This window comes from Neopelma chrysocephalum, unplaced genomic scaffold (assembly GCF_003984885.1).
Source record: "Neopelma chrysocephalum unplaced genomic scaffold, ASM398488v2 Primary Assembly neopelma1_74, whole genome shotgun sequence".
Lineage (NCBI taxonomy): Eukaryota > Metazoa > Chordata > Aves > Passeriformes > Pipridae > Neopelma > Neopelma chrysocephalum.
Window position 1 is genome coordinate 10,406,278 of NW_020897735.1, and position 14,952 is coordinate 10,421,229.

The following is a 14,952-nucleotide window of genomic DNA, read 5'->3' on the forward strand; positions in this document are numbered from 1 at the left end:
AGATTTTCATTTGAGGAAAGAGTTTATATTTTCCCAGATGGAAATATGATTTCCAGGGCTTTGGGTTGTGGGGGGTTTTTTGTTGGTTTGTTTTTTTTTTTTTACCTGAATAAGTTTGAGGCATACTTAGAACCAGGACATGACATGAAAATAATTTGTTTTCACTGCACAAACTTAATATCCTTCCAATGATCTGATCATTATCAGTAATTAATGCAGGCATACTGAGATTCTCTCAGAAGCAGTTTGCTTAGGCGTGCTCTCTGCATTTCCTTCCCCTTTGAAAAATTGTGCTTGACTAGCACAGCTGCATTGCCTGTTGTTTTAATAGGTGGGTTTTGTCAAGGAAATGTAATGTTGTAAAGCTAGAAGAGTGAAAGCAAGACAGCAAGCTATTTTCCTGGAACTAAGACTGTTCTTTTCAAGGCAGGGGAAGAAAGCATGGGCCAAAGGGGGAGTCATTAATTATAAACATGCTCAAAAACCAGTGTGGAAAATCCAGTGTGGAAATATGGTAGATTTTTATGCTGCACAAATTATTTTCCTGCTCAAAAGAATGTTCCCTTCTTTGTTATGCAACAAAGAGGCACTAACTTTCCTGCACAGGTCACAGAATAGTTTAGGAATATGATAAATTAGAGTTTGCCTTTTAGCTGACCCTAAACGTTTGAGCAATCCTTTAAAAAAAATCAGACCGAGATAATGTTTTTGACACACTAGCAATAGCTGCAGTGGCCCCTGAATGGAGCACATACAGACATTTCTGTTCAGTCTACAGCATCCACAGCAGACTCAGTACATTTTGTTCTTGATGGAAAAACTACATTTTTTGATGCCCTTTTCTAAATTAAGAAATCAATAAATAAAAACCTTTTCTTTATGCTTTCTTAAATCATTACATAATCAAGCCTAAGTATCTTCTCCTGATGTCTACTAGCAAAGTCAGCCTGGAGCCAGAGCCAAAGCTGCAGTAATTCCTTCCAGCAGTGACTAGTGGCATTGCAGGGGGCTCTGGTCCTGTCCTCATCCTCACTCCACCAGTCAGGGCAGCTCTCACTCTCTTTTTTTAGTGTCCTTGTTATGGTCCTGCAAATTGCTCATAGTAGGCATTAGCCTAAGTGCACAAAAGCTTTTCTGTCCTTTTTTAAGAGGTGTCATAGAACTCAAGCAGTAATTATGGAATTTTTCAATATGCAAATGCCAAGCTCTCCTTTGTTTAATGGGTCCAGACCACAGTGGGAGTAAATAGCTGCTGGCTGTTATATTCATTAAGAATTATGCAACTATTTCTGTTTGAAACACTGGATCAATTGGTTGATTGATTTGTTTGTTTCAGGAATTTATCTCTTGGATTTAATCTACATTGATTCTGCATATCCCGCTTCAGACAGCATTATGGAGAATGAACAAAGATCCAATCAAATGAACAATATCCTCCGAATAATAGCTGATCTGCAAGTCTCCTGTAACTATGGTTGGTAAATTTTGTTATGCCTATTAAGCCTTAGCTAAAATTTCTTTAGTACAACATTGTGAAAGCAGTTTTTGGCCCTTAGTAAAGGCAACATAAGAGGCTAACGTTGGTAGAGTTGAACACTGACAAGTGATATAGCTTCCACTCCTGTGTAGCTTTGGTCTTACCAGTAAATTGGGCAGATAAATATGTATTCAAAATTGTAAGAGCTATAACAGAGGTTGCATAGAGTTTACTGCTACATGTGGGCTACAGAAGACATACTTTCAAGTGCAGCTATTGCATTTGTGTTATATTCCATTTCCACCAGAGGCAATTAGAGAGAATTATTTTAATATTTTCCCTTTAATGTGCAGTAGAAATGATGTCTGGAGTGTAGAATGTGTCATTTCATTATAATTTTGTTGTTAACATCCTGATGATACATTTACAAAATGAAATACAAATATTTCAGTCTATACAAGTTGTTCACTTGTGTTAACCTTTTCCGCGTACGTTGCTCCTGGATGAAGTGATGAAAATGAGGACTAGTTCCTTTTGTTAACACGATTTTACTCTAAAATTAATTTCTGCAGTTCTAGCCTGCTAGTGAAGCCGTATGTCAAGAAATGTGCTGAGTTTGGGGTCTTGATGAATACTCGGCGTACTTTTGGGGACTTAGCATGACTTTTCATTGCTTAAACATGAAACAAGCTGATAGGCCTTGACAGCAGCTATACAACTGAATAAATTCAGAACCTTTACATGCTACAGTTTTGGAGAGCTTAGTAAAAAAAAATGAAATGTTAGATTGTGAGAACACGGGGCAAGAAATTAACTATGTATGCTGAAGTATCCAGCCCTTGTCCTTTGGTATTATTGTCAACTTTGGTATTTTCAAGTATTTAAAGGTAATGACTAGCCATAGTAAAGTATGATTATGAATAGCTAGATTATTCAGATGTCATTTTCTTGTTGTGAGTTTCATTTTGCCTCTGAATACTTTGAATGACAAAGAAACCTCATTATTTCAGTGACCCTTGCTTTTTGACAGTTTGGTATCTTCCTGCAGTGCTATGCATTGAGTGCTTTTGTTAAAATCAGGATGAAAGTTAAAATATGGCCTTGAAGAAACAATGTTCTGGAATAATGAGTGCCTTTAAAACAGTTGTCTTGTCTTTACAAGAGCATGAAAGTTAAGTTAGGTACTACGAGGCATATCCCTGTGTCCAGGGGTTTTTCTGTCATTCTGAACTTAGTGTCTTTCATTCTTGGTATTCAGCATTGTAATTTTTAATTAATTATTTAATAATTTTTAAGTCTCTTCAATTCTTGTTCATAAGAGAACCACTAATAGCCATGGCTGCAGGTTTTGATTTTCCTCAGAACAATGAGCAAAAATTCTAGCAGAGTTTGCAGCAAATAACTCTTTTCCACCTGTAAGACAACATCTAATAAAATCCATGAGCTTTCCTGATGATTAAATGTATCTTTGTTTTGTTTAACAACTGAGAGCATCACTTTTGCTCCATCTTTAACATCTTAGAGTCAAAGTGGTGTTTCTGCCTGATTTATTCGTTAGGAAAGTTCAAATTCTCTTGTTTCCATTAAGGTAACTGTGAGAACCAGAAGAAAAACCTGAAATAATAGTCGATTTTGGATGTTCATCTTCTTTGTTTGTTTGTTTGAACACTCCACAGATCATCTTACAACACTCCCCCATGTGCAAAAGTATTTGAAGTCTGTCCGTTACATTGAAGAACTTCAGAAATTTGTAGAAGATGACAATTATAAGTAAGTACTGTTCTTTTCTTCAGGCTTTGGGAAATTTAGAGGAAAGATCACTTGGTTCTTAGTTTGGTTAGGAGCTGAACAAAAAGCCCTTGGCTGAAGATGTTTTGGAGTGTTTCTACTGAGTAAAATTCAGAATCACAGTCTTCCTTTATGACTATAAGCAGATTTACAAAATAAAATATATTTTAACAGTTAAAAGTAGATGAAAATCTTTATTCTATTACATGATGGTTGTATGCTGGGAATTTTGTTCAGTAACCCTAAAATCATCTCCAAGATTGACTCTATGGTGTTATGAATAATACATTAAGAACATCTACCAATTTCAAATAACTATTTTTAGTAAATTGGTACTTAAGATTTGGAGGTTTAAGTTTTGGGGGTTTAAGTGTGTCAAACCAATGCTTACAAAAGACCAGGAGAAGAGCTAACCCGCACAATGGTTTGAAGCAGACACCAGAGAGCCCATTGGTCAATATGTGAAATTGCTCTGATTATAAGAAGTGATAGTCCCTGGCTGGTAATTCTGAAAGAACTAGCAAATCAAATCTAGGTTTATCAGCCAAGATTTTAAATAGCTCAACCAAGGTAAATGCAATAGTATACAATTAGCTATTGACAAATATAGTAACTGTAAGTGAGCAGAATTCGAAGCATTCAAGGCAGACAGGTGTTCAGTAATATGATGCTGGTATAAAATATTGTAGAATATGTTTTGGAGAGCAAGGTTGCTAATGAACCTCATTAAAACCAGTCTTGTTACCAGTTTTATTAAATACTTCAATTAAGAACTTTGTCTCTCGATTTGTATGTACTTAGACTGTATGCTAATGAAACAGTGATGGAAGGGTTCATTGAAGTAGAACATGATTTGGGTATCACAAAAGAAGAATCAGATGGCCTGATGACTAAAACGATAGTGACACAAAAACTGAAGTGTTATGTAATTATTCTAACATTAGTTTATGGTGTTGATCAGTAGATGGCTGTTGAAAGTGAGATACAGCCATGAGAAAACAGATTCATCCACGCTCCCTATCAAATACAGTGTTTCTGTAAAACCCAGAATTGTTTCTACTGCTTCAGAAGGAGCTGATGAGAGCTTATGTGGAGTACTGTATGCAGTTCTGGCCATCCATGCTTAAAGTGGGTTTAAAAAAATGGTAGTGCAATCAGGTGAATAAAATCTATCTTGTAACACCAGACTTAAAAGAACTAGGTTTGGCTTTAGCCTTGAAAAGGCGAAGTTTAGGTAATAGAATCACTATGTATAAACACACTGGGAGAAAATGGGGAGCGTAAAGAGCAATTTAAACTAACAAGGTGTTCTTTTGAAACTTCTCCAAGTATTGTCAGGACTTACTTCGAACAGAGATAAAATGTTCCTTGCTGAGGGTAAATTTCTGCAAAAGAAGCTGAGCCAGCATTGGGTCATTCCCTGCAAAAACTTGTGCTTGGCAATGGTTCGAGGTGTTTGTGTTTTTGTGTCTGGCTGATCATGGGCACTAAAAATAGTGATGTTTCTGTAGCAAAATTATTTGGTTAAAAAAGGAACGTGTTTAATGTTTTCATAGCAAAATTTATCTGCTCCGTGGAATTAGAATTCCTGCCAGAGTACTGGTGTATGTTCTTCCTTTTCACATCCCATGATATTGTATATGTTTCACACATGGAGACAACATTGTGCAAGAGATGCACATTAACCGTGAGCAGTGCACACATCCTCTGAAAAGGTCAAGCAGACCAAGACATTTGTTAAAGGTAGTCTGAGAATTAAATCTCAATGTTAAAATTTAACACATGGTCATTATTTACTAATTTCCCCCATACTTCCATGCTTCATTAAAGTAGTGAAGATAGAGCAAAATTAAACTGAGTAGTCATTGGTAAAGGGGAAGACTTGTAGTTAGGATAGGCTTTACAGCCCGTGGATTGGATTAAAGAAACTGGTCATGTTGTTTAGTTTGATTTTTAGATGGAGTTTCCTATTGATGCAAGTGTTTATACAATAGCTTTTATGAACTGTACTGTCTTAGAAAAACAAATTAAAGAAATGTTTTCTATAAACAAATGATATTATGACATAATATTTGGAAAAAATGCAAGTAATTCCATTTTAAATTTTAATATTAATTTAACTTTAGCAGCAGCCTTGCTGATAATGCTGTAAGATATTTGATGTATCTTAAAGATCATTTAGTACTTTTTCTTTTGATTTAGTTATTTGTGAGACTAATTCAATCAAGTTGAGCAGTTTTCTTTCTAGGCTTCACTGTGGCAAGGAAAAACTTGCCTAAAGTCACAAACAGTATCAAAAAGAAGGAAAGATTAAATTCTTACCACAAGAAAGTTATTGCAGCTTACATACATTGGAGAACTTTGATCTTTTTCTGCCGTGTTTGTTTCATCAGAATAAAGCTTTAAATTAAAAAAAACCTATTAATTTAAATTCATCAAAACTCATCACATCTAACCTTAAAGAAAACTCTCATTCCTCATCCATTTTTGCATTTGGTAAGAAGTTTTTGGATTTTCTTTTGAATATTTGATTTCACATTTTCCTCTCAGTTTCCCCTAATGGATCTTTAGTTTCATAGCATTTTCTAGTCCCATGCCAGAAGAAACTTTAAGCCTTAAAAATGCAGAGTACTAAGTTTTTAGAGTGGGAAAGAATCTCCTCTCTCTTCCTCTTTCCAGTGACTGCTCTTTTTGAGCCAAGGACAGCATTAGTGCTCTCTGCAGAGATGTATGTGTGACCTTTGGCATGAAGAACAGAACTGTCACACTACCAGGCTGTCAGGGAAAGAAGCTTAGATAGTTGCCCTAAAATGTATTGGCAGAATCCCAACACACGTTTCACCAAATGAGAACCTCAATTACACTGAAAAGGAAAATTTGGCAGCCAGTTTATATAAACAGAGCTTTTCTCTACAATTTTTTGTGCTAGTCCAATTGCTTCCTTTAGGTTCATGCTTGTCAGCAAGTAGGAATGCTCCAGAAAACCCCTGACAATGATATCATATCCTAAAAATAACAGATCTTTCTTGCACAGCCTATACACTGTTTTTTTGCAGAAGCTGCCCAGTTATAGCAGTATATAACATTGTGGCACCGTGCCATATCCTTTCCTAACCTGACGTGCCTTGCAACCATTCCTAAACAATCTTTTTGCTGACCTTTTGGTATCATTAGGCCACTCCTTTTATTCTCCACAGTTGTTATTTGAGTAAAACCAGTTTTAAGATTATTTTTTGTATTACGATGTTACTTGTCTGGACAGGAGAGTCAGGATTGGAATCCTGTTGTGTAGGCTGCTATCTATACCTATCTATACCTGTAATTCAGTCCTTCAGAGCATATTAATTCAGTCCTTCAGAGATATTCCAATATAGTAGTAAGATGATTTATAGAAAAATCAGTTCAAATTTAGGTTCAGATAGGCAGGATGCTACTGGAAAGCATCTGAGAGAAATTAATAGGCAATTAAAAGGTTATACTGACTCCTAGCAGCCTCCTGATGGAGCAGCTAAATTTCTGTGTAAGACTATTCTTTGTCTTCATTCACTTGCTTAATATTAGAAGAATTGAGTAACAGTGGCTTTACTGTCTTAGCAGTGGTTTCAGCCTGTACTGGAGAGCACAGTCCCATGAAATGGAAGTATGTTTAAGACTGGCTTCCTGTTTTATTTTCTGCATTATGTTAGGTTCCTATTTCCTGCTTATCAGGAAGGTTAGTCGAAAATGAGCTGTACAGCAGCACTCAGTAGCAGAGTGTTAGGTAAGACTAGGTTGAAATAGAGGCCCATCCGGCATACTTTTCAGAGCATTACCAGCACTAACACTTTCCAGAAAATATTTTGAATATCATAGGCTTAAAAAAGAAAAGAAATTGTTGTCATCTTCCTACTATCCAAGAACAAAGCCTTCATATACTCTTACTACACCTTGATCTATATAAGCTTTGTCTTAATTCCCAGTGGTAAATTGGTGTTTGTTAATTCAGTGAATTTCTATGCTGATTTTTTTCCTAGAGATTTTACTTCTAGTCTTTGTTTCACCTTAGATTGTTAATACTAGCTCCTCAGTTTTGGAATTTCAGTTTCTTATGGGCAGGTTTTGAGGCTGATATGTAGGATTTATCCTGACATGTCTCTTAGCTGAACTCTTGCAGTATAGTTTTAAAATGTTGAAACTTCATATGTCAGCACTTAGAACTTGCGCTAAAACTAAAACTGTGGCTTCCTTACCACAGTAAAGCAAAGATTTGTTTTTGGAAAAGAATTCCTAAAAAAAAATTAAAATTCGAACAGTATTGTGATATGGGATGAATATATCGATTTCTGAGATGAATTTCTGATGATACACGGGTGCAAACACAAAAAAAAGATAATGTCTTTACGAGTTATGAGTGGTTTATTAGGCATGCTGGAAGCAAGGTGGGTTTTTATTTACAGTAATGCTAGTGAATGACATTGGACAGTCAGCTGTGAGAATGTCATTGGGTGTGTGAGAATCTGAATGATGAACACTGGTGGAAAGCACATCAGGTGTCAAAGTCTGCACTGACCTGTTGAGGGTATAACTCTAAGCCTCTCAGGGGCCATAGGTTCTGCCTCCAAGAGTCCTGTTTGGCAGACACTGCTCATGCTGCAGGCACAGCTATATACACGTGTGGCAGGGGGATGACACGTGCACATGTGCATGTGTTGAACCTGTGCTACTCCAGGGAAAACACAGTGTCAGAGGAATTGCAAAATTGAATTTGGGTGGTGACAGACAAGGCAAGGCTGACTGAAACTGTACTGACTGTCAGCATCTCTACTTAATAAAAATGGTTTTGTTTGTTTCCACCCTTCTGGAAGAGAGGGAGGATAGAAGAGAATGTGGCTCAGGAATGATATCTCATTGTCAGAACATATTCCCTTTTCTCACAGTTTATTTTAAATATTTTTTTAAACATGTCAGCATAAATATTTTATATTTACCAAAACTCAAATTTGGCTTGTATTTATTGTTCTTCTTTTAATAAATCCTGTATTTTCCTAAGTTGAAAATAGCTAAATTGCATGTTTGTTGTATTGGAAACGTAGTAGAATTCTGGGATCATTGAAGTCAATGACCAAACTGTCAGAGACTTAGGAAGGGGTGAGATTCAGAGTGTACTCTAACATAACCAAACAGAAAAACAACATTATCTAACTTCACATTTTCTGGAGAGATGACCAGTGGAGAGTGACGTAATCTCATTTTATAGCACTGAAGACTCATTTGTTGCTCTGTCAGTGAACTTTTTAAGTGCAGCACACAGCACTGGTGCTTTCTAGATAGTATAATGTTAACATGCCTCTTCCTAAAACTTTGTTAAAAGCATAAAGATGTTAAAAGCATGTTAGGTCTTGCTTTCTGCTGTTATCTTCCCCTTTTCTTCTTTACAAGAATAATTTTAAACAGAAAGACAGAAATAGTATAGTGCAAGTAGTTGCGTGGAAGTTGATCTTACTTGCTTTTGTCATTAAAGAAGGTATAAGAATGTTCTTGCCTTAAATCTGATAGCAGGTCATAGCACTTCTCCTGATGTACATATTCATAGACAGTATTTCACCTGTGCTGTTTTTCAAACGTGCAAAAGCTGTACCGAATCTTAGACCTTGATATGCAGTAAGCTGATGAAGTTGGTACGAAATGTAAAGTTAGACAAGTGATTTCCCGCCTTCTCGGGTACGTGAGGTAGTCCTGCTACACTAGTTCTAAATAATGCCTTATAGACTGGACCTGCTCAATGAGAATATTTCAGTTCAGCATGCTTAAGAATAAAGCTAGTCTCTAATCCTTATATACAGATTTAAATTCCTTTCAGTCTAACAAAGCAAGAAGTTTTCAGGAGGAATGCATTACAAATCACATCACTGTGAAAGAAAGAAGCGATTTGCTTACGTGGACTGAATTGCAGTCATATATCTTTGCAGTGGGCTGATTAGACAAATGTTTCCACAGTGACCAAATAAACTGTAGCTCTTGCCTGAGAACTAATAAAACTGAGTAACTTACTTGATAACAGAGTAAGGAAAGAACATCGGAAATGAGCTCCTCAAAGCTGGCAGAAACTAAACATGCCATTTTCACATATGGGGAAGAACAGGTAACATCTACCCTGTACAGACAGAAATAGAAGAAATTAACAATTGTGGAACAGTGATGGATTAGCAGGAGGAGGGGTTGTCTGCTTCTGTTCGGAGAAAAACTGTGAAACAAGTTGAAATGCATGTTCTGCTTTGCCTAAGGACTTTGGTTTGTCAAATATGAGCTAACCCGGTAAAATGAGCTTAATACCTAAATTTTTCAGCATCTGTAAATGGCACAGTTCTGCAGGAGATTATTTATAAAAAAATTATAGAAAGCTTTCTATGCAAAAATCAAGCTCACAGCATGGGAACAATAAAGCTCTAATATGGTGAGGAACAGATCAGCCTTAAAAGTGAACAAAGGAGTAACTACTGGGCAAGGGATGCAACTGGAACATTTCTACAGACATGGAAGATAAATTCACACAGTAGGACCCTGTTTACAGGGAAGTTCCCCCTGTTACAAGGGAAGTTCTTTTGCCATTTTTCCATATTGAAAGAAATTCTCATGTGATCAACATTTGAATCATGCACTTGTATTGTTGTAACTCTCTGATTGTTGGCTTCTGGGAGAGTCATGGTACTGCTTCTGAGTCACAGAAATCATGCTTGCAGAAAGAAAAGGTAGCCTGGAAAGGAACAATTGATTCATTACCTACTTGAAATACATTACTTTGGGTAGTTAAAGGAATGTAGTACTATCAGAAGAATAGAAATTCAGTAACATGAAAAGTGACCGTACGTTTGTTAACTGACTTCACACTGAAACATAGTTGACAGTGTTTGAATACTGTGAAAAAGGAACTGGAAGGTATGCCCCATAAACAGGAGTAAGAAAAGTGATAGTTGGGCCATACATGATATTTTGAAATGCTCTCATAAGTTCCTTCCCCCGTCCCTCTGCACATTTCTCTGTGCAGTCAGAAAGCCTTTCCTGGGTGCACAGTTGGGAGGTGCTCGAGATCTCCACAGCTGCTGCGTGTGTTCAGTGCTGTGCAGTGACAGCAGCTATTTCCTTTGGGGTTATGACTATTCCATTAAAACTTACTTAACACTGTAGTCCTCCATACCTTTTTGTCAAACTGTGTGTACAGAGTAAAGGACCCATGAATGTCAAGTGCCTAAACTTGAGAGATGGCAGAAGTGACGTGCGGTGGGAGATGGAGACACATTGGAGTGCTGAGATAACGCCAGAGCGAGTGAGGTCATCATAGAACACAAGGAATTTGGCAGAGTGACATATAATATTTTCTTCCAATTATCTTCTTTTCTATTAAGTGTTGGTAACTTGGTTACTTTTCTGTAAGTCATAATAACTAAGTGCATGTTTCCACATGGTAACAGAGTAAATTCACTTTCATGCTCAGAGGGAATAAAATGTTTGCTGTTAGGTTTGTATCTAAATTATTAAGTTTTGGAGGGTTTTTTTCCAGGTAAAAGACTGTATGAACTTACAGTTTTACACTGAGAGGGAGGATAAAGTAACAATTTCCCTTTTTGTTTTCATAGACTTTCCTCACTGTTTCTTTCTTGTTTCTAACAGATAGTGATTTACTTTGAAAAAATTATTGTTTTGTTACATCACTAAATAAATAACTACACTTCCAAGAAAGTAAAATTCCTACTTAGCACTGCCAAAATAATTACTTTCAACTTTTATTGAGAATTTTTTTTTGTTAATTTCTCTAAAAACTTGTTTTTCCAGATTGTCTTTAAGAATTGAGCCAGGTAACAGCTCTCCTCGACTGGTTTCCTCCAAAGAAGATCTTGCAGGTATAAAACATTGTTTGAAAATTTGAGTAAGGAAATAATTTAATTACAGAAATCCTTCACTGAAGTGTATGAGAAAACCCAGAGGTACATCAGTAGCATGAGTCAACAATAAGAATTGCTGACTTATTTAGAAACATTTGCAGGTCAAGGGATGACACAGGGTGTTTGCTAGCATTGGAACAGATGTCAGATTGTGGAATTTTTCACAAATGCTTGTATTTTCATGATTATTTAATAAGTGATGAAAAAAGGGCCGTCTTTCGGTACAAACAAATCAATGCAGTGAATAACATAGGAAATTGTCCTTTCAGATTTCTGTGTGATCATATAAATTTGAGATAATTTCATTGTGTAAAGCAGGAGAACAAAAGATTTGTAACAGCTTCTAGCAACATCTAAATAACTATGGTACCACCCATAAGTTGACCAAAACTAATCTGTTTATTTCTATGAACAGACTAAGCAAACATCAGACTGTATGAAATGTACCTACTGCTATAGGAGCCATTATCTCAAAAGCTGTTCTTTTTTAATCTCTTGAACCTGAATGGCCAATTTTCTGTCTCATTATGTTAAACCACATGTGAACGTAAAAGACTTAACAGGGTGCAGACCACATCTGACAAGCAGTTTCATTTGGCATTCAAAATGTCTTTTCTTCTCACTGGATGAGAGAAAGAAAAAGGAAGATACTAAATATGAAAGAAAAAAAAAAAGGTGTTTTTCATCTGCCTCCCAGGTCTTCATGTTGGCAGCTGTCAAATGACCATTTTTTTAGAGGGAACCTCTTGTTTGTCTCGGGAGTGTGATTGCTATTCCCAGAGCTCGATAAACAGTTGACCTGGTCTTCAGTTTCTTCAGGAAGGTGCTTTCCCTCTTCCTGCTCAATGCTCAGTATTATTAATTGTTGTGGAATAGGAATAAGGAAATAGTTCAGAGGAGAATTTTTTTTTATTAGGTGAGTTCAAAAGTAGTTGTTAATGAACACGTGCATTTGAAAGTTTACTTCTCTGTAGCAGCCATCACAGTGCTGTGCTCTGTGTCTGCAGTTGGAAAGTTGTTGATACCTTTCCAAGGTATCAGGCTTCTGCTGAAGTACCAGGCTTCTGCTAAGCAGTGCCCACAGCACCAAGGCTGTCTCTCCGAACCCAGCCCCCTGCCAAAAAGGCCAGTAGGCTGGGTGTGGATAAGATGTTGGCAGGGGACATAGCCAGGACAGCTCACTCAAGCTGCCCAAAGAGATATTCCATACCATATGATGTGCTCATCAATGAAGGCTAAGGAGAAAGGGGGGAGGGAGGCATTTGTTACTAAGGTGTTTGTCTTCCTGAGTATCTGCTGCAGCACTTCGGTCAGACTGTGGCTGCTCATTGCCTGCTGATGGGAAGTAGAGGATAAAACTTTTTTTTGTTTTTGGGGTTTTTTTTTGCTTCTGCATGCAGCCTTTGCTTTTCTTTGTTAGATTGCCTTTATGTCAACTCACAAGGGTTTTTGTATCTTATTTTCTTCGCCCCATCCTGTGAAGGATGGAGAGTGATAGAGCAGCTTGGTGGGTACCTGACAGCCAGCCAAGGTGAACCCACCACATCATGTCATACTTTCTTTTGCTTTTGTGATTATTAGCTTTTTCATACTAGGAACTTGAAACTGAGTGATTGCCTCTCATTACATATTTAAAGCAGACATATGAGTGAACTTTTTTGTTTTCTGGCTTTTGCTTTGTATTGCTCATGTTGACATGCTCAATATTTGGGCTTTGATGCTAACATTTCATTAGGGTGTTTATGGAATTTCTAACTTTGGTCATAGCAGCATAGTATGTGATCATTGCCAATACTCTGATTCTTAATCAAGGTCTGAGACTTTATTAGAACTATAAAGGAAGACAATTAAAAATACAGTTCCAAAGTTGGAAACAGGAAGTTTGAACTTGCCTGAACTAGGCAAGTAATATGGCATGATATTGCCTTGAGTTCAGCTGGAGTCCACAAAAAAAGATGACAATGTTCAGTAGTACCTACTCAATTGAATATGTGATCATGTGGTATATGGCAGTATTAAGAGAGGATGAATTTTCCCTTCTAAGTCTGCAGTGATCCTATGTGCTCTGTAAGGTTGCTTTGTTGAGAGTGAGAATTAATGTGATGACTAGAAACCAAGTGCTGACTCATTCCTATTGCTCTGTTTTTCTCTTAATATTTCCTTCAAAAGCTTGACCAACTTGTGGACTGCTGTATTTCTTGCTCAGCTAGAGAGTTTTCACTTACTGCCAGTTAGACAATGAATGCCATCAGCATTTTGTAATACCGACAGGAATTTTTCAGTGACCTGCACCTATGTGGCTGCAAAAATGCTACTAAAGGGAATCCGGTGTATTTTACTGAAAAAACAGATTTATTTCTGGAGAAGGTTAGTTAAGTAAGTTAGCATGAATTTAAATTGAAATTTAACTAAGCATGAAGGCAATAATTTATTGTTTATTCCACAGCATTAATAAATAGAAATATAACCATATGGTAGTCTTAAATAATTCTGAGCTAAAATACTCAAATATCAGTAATGATATATTTGACCGTGGAGAATTAAAAATAGCACATTTGCAGGTATTTCAGTCAATTTTATTTGATTTCAAATTATAGTTTGAAATTAATTCCACTTCAAACGTTGTGCATCATAAGTAAGTCCTTTGCAGTCAGCAAGCTGTAATGATAGTAGATGATCTCAAAGTACTTTGGGCAGTAGTTTAATGTTTCAGTCAATAGTTTAAGTCATGTGAGTCTCGTTATAGTAATTTTAAGGTAAAATAAAGGTTCTTGGCCCATAAGGACAGTCATCAGTTCAGTTCTCTCAACAATCCAAAAGTTAATATGTTCCTAATAACAGTTAGTCTAGTCGAGTTCTCCCTGTGACATGCTGCATCCTCACACAGGTCAGTGTGTGTTTCCAGAGGCAGAAAAAACCCTCAGTATCATTGGTAATAATTCCAAAGCCCATAATGGACTTAAGTGCAGGGAATAGTGTCATGTTCGTGTCCTAAAGTATAATTGTTTGTGTTCATGATGGAAATGGATTTTACTTGCCAGCACTGCGACTTTATCTTCTACTGAGTTTTCTCTCTTTCGAAAGAATATTAACAGTTTACCCTAGCCAGGGACATTGTGGTTTTCTTTTTTTTCCCTTAAAGTATCTTTATGAGTGTTAGGCTCAATAAAAACAGTTAAATCCTACAGTATTTCTGGAAAGTACTAGAGAAAAACCATGTGTCCATTTTCCACTTTGTTTGCCAACTGGTTTTCCAGTAAATTTGAACAGGAGGTAGGCATCTGATTAAAGTGACTGTCTCACAACAAGCTATGTTTTGTATATTAGTGGCTAAGAGAGTCTCATTTAATTACCAATGCATATATAACTGTGAATAGTGCTTTCACAGGAAGATTTTATATCTTCCATGATGCTGCAGAGATTCTTGTCTCTTGCAAATAGCATTTAAAAAGGAGCTTTAAGCAATTTAGCTGAATGCTTTCAGGAACTGTGTGATTCACACAGCTTCCTTGGCAGCAGCTTTTCATTCTGCCTTGCTGTGGTTTGAGAGAGAGAGAGAATGTAGCTGGAGAGCTTATAGTATGCTAACTGTTCACAGTTTCCAGTTGAATTAGCTGTAAAAGACATCTGTGTTCCTGCAGCGTTGGCTGGAAGGTGCTTGGCATTTATGGTACGGCTGTTAGGTTGTTTTGGAAGGTATAACTCAATACATTTTCCCAGAACAAAAGAAGATTTAATGCAATATATGGTAAATAAGTTAGTCTTCTA

At 36.7% G+C, this 14,952-nt stretch overlaps 1 protein-coding gene across 6 annotated transcripts in view; it reads left to right on the top strand.

Annotated features, from left to right (window-relative positions):
- RALGPS1 (Ral GEF with PH domain and SH3 binding motif 1) overlaps window positions 1-14,952 on the top strand; it is a 98,189-nt gene that overhangs the window by 48,563 nt on the left and 34,674 nt on the right. For all 6 annotated transcript variants that reach the window (XR_003534935.1, XR_003534934.1, XR_003534936.1 and 3 more), the window contains 3 exons: window positions 1,337-1,474; window positions 3,154-3,247; window positions 11,075-11,142. Coding sequence is in view for 3 of the 6 variants with exons in the window: in XM_027688009.1 (XP_027543810.1) it covers window positions 1,337-1,474; window positions 3,154-3,247; window positions 11,075-11,142 (300 nt within the window). In the remaining 3 variants the exon portion in view is untranslated. The remainder of the gene's footprint in view (window positions 1-1,336; window positions 1,475-3,153; window positions 3,248-11,074; window positions 11,143-14,952) is intronic.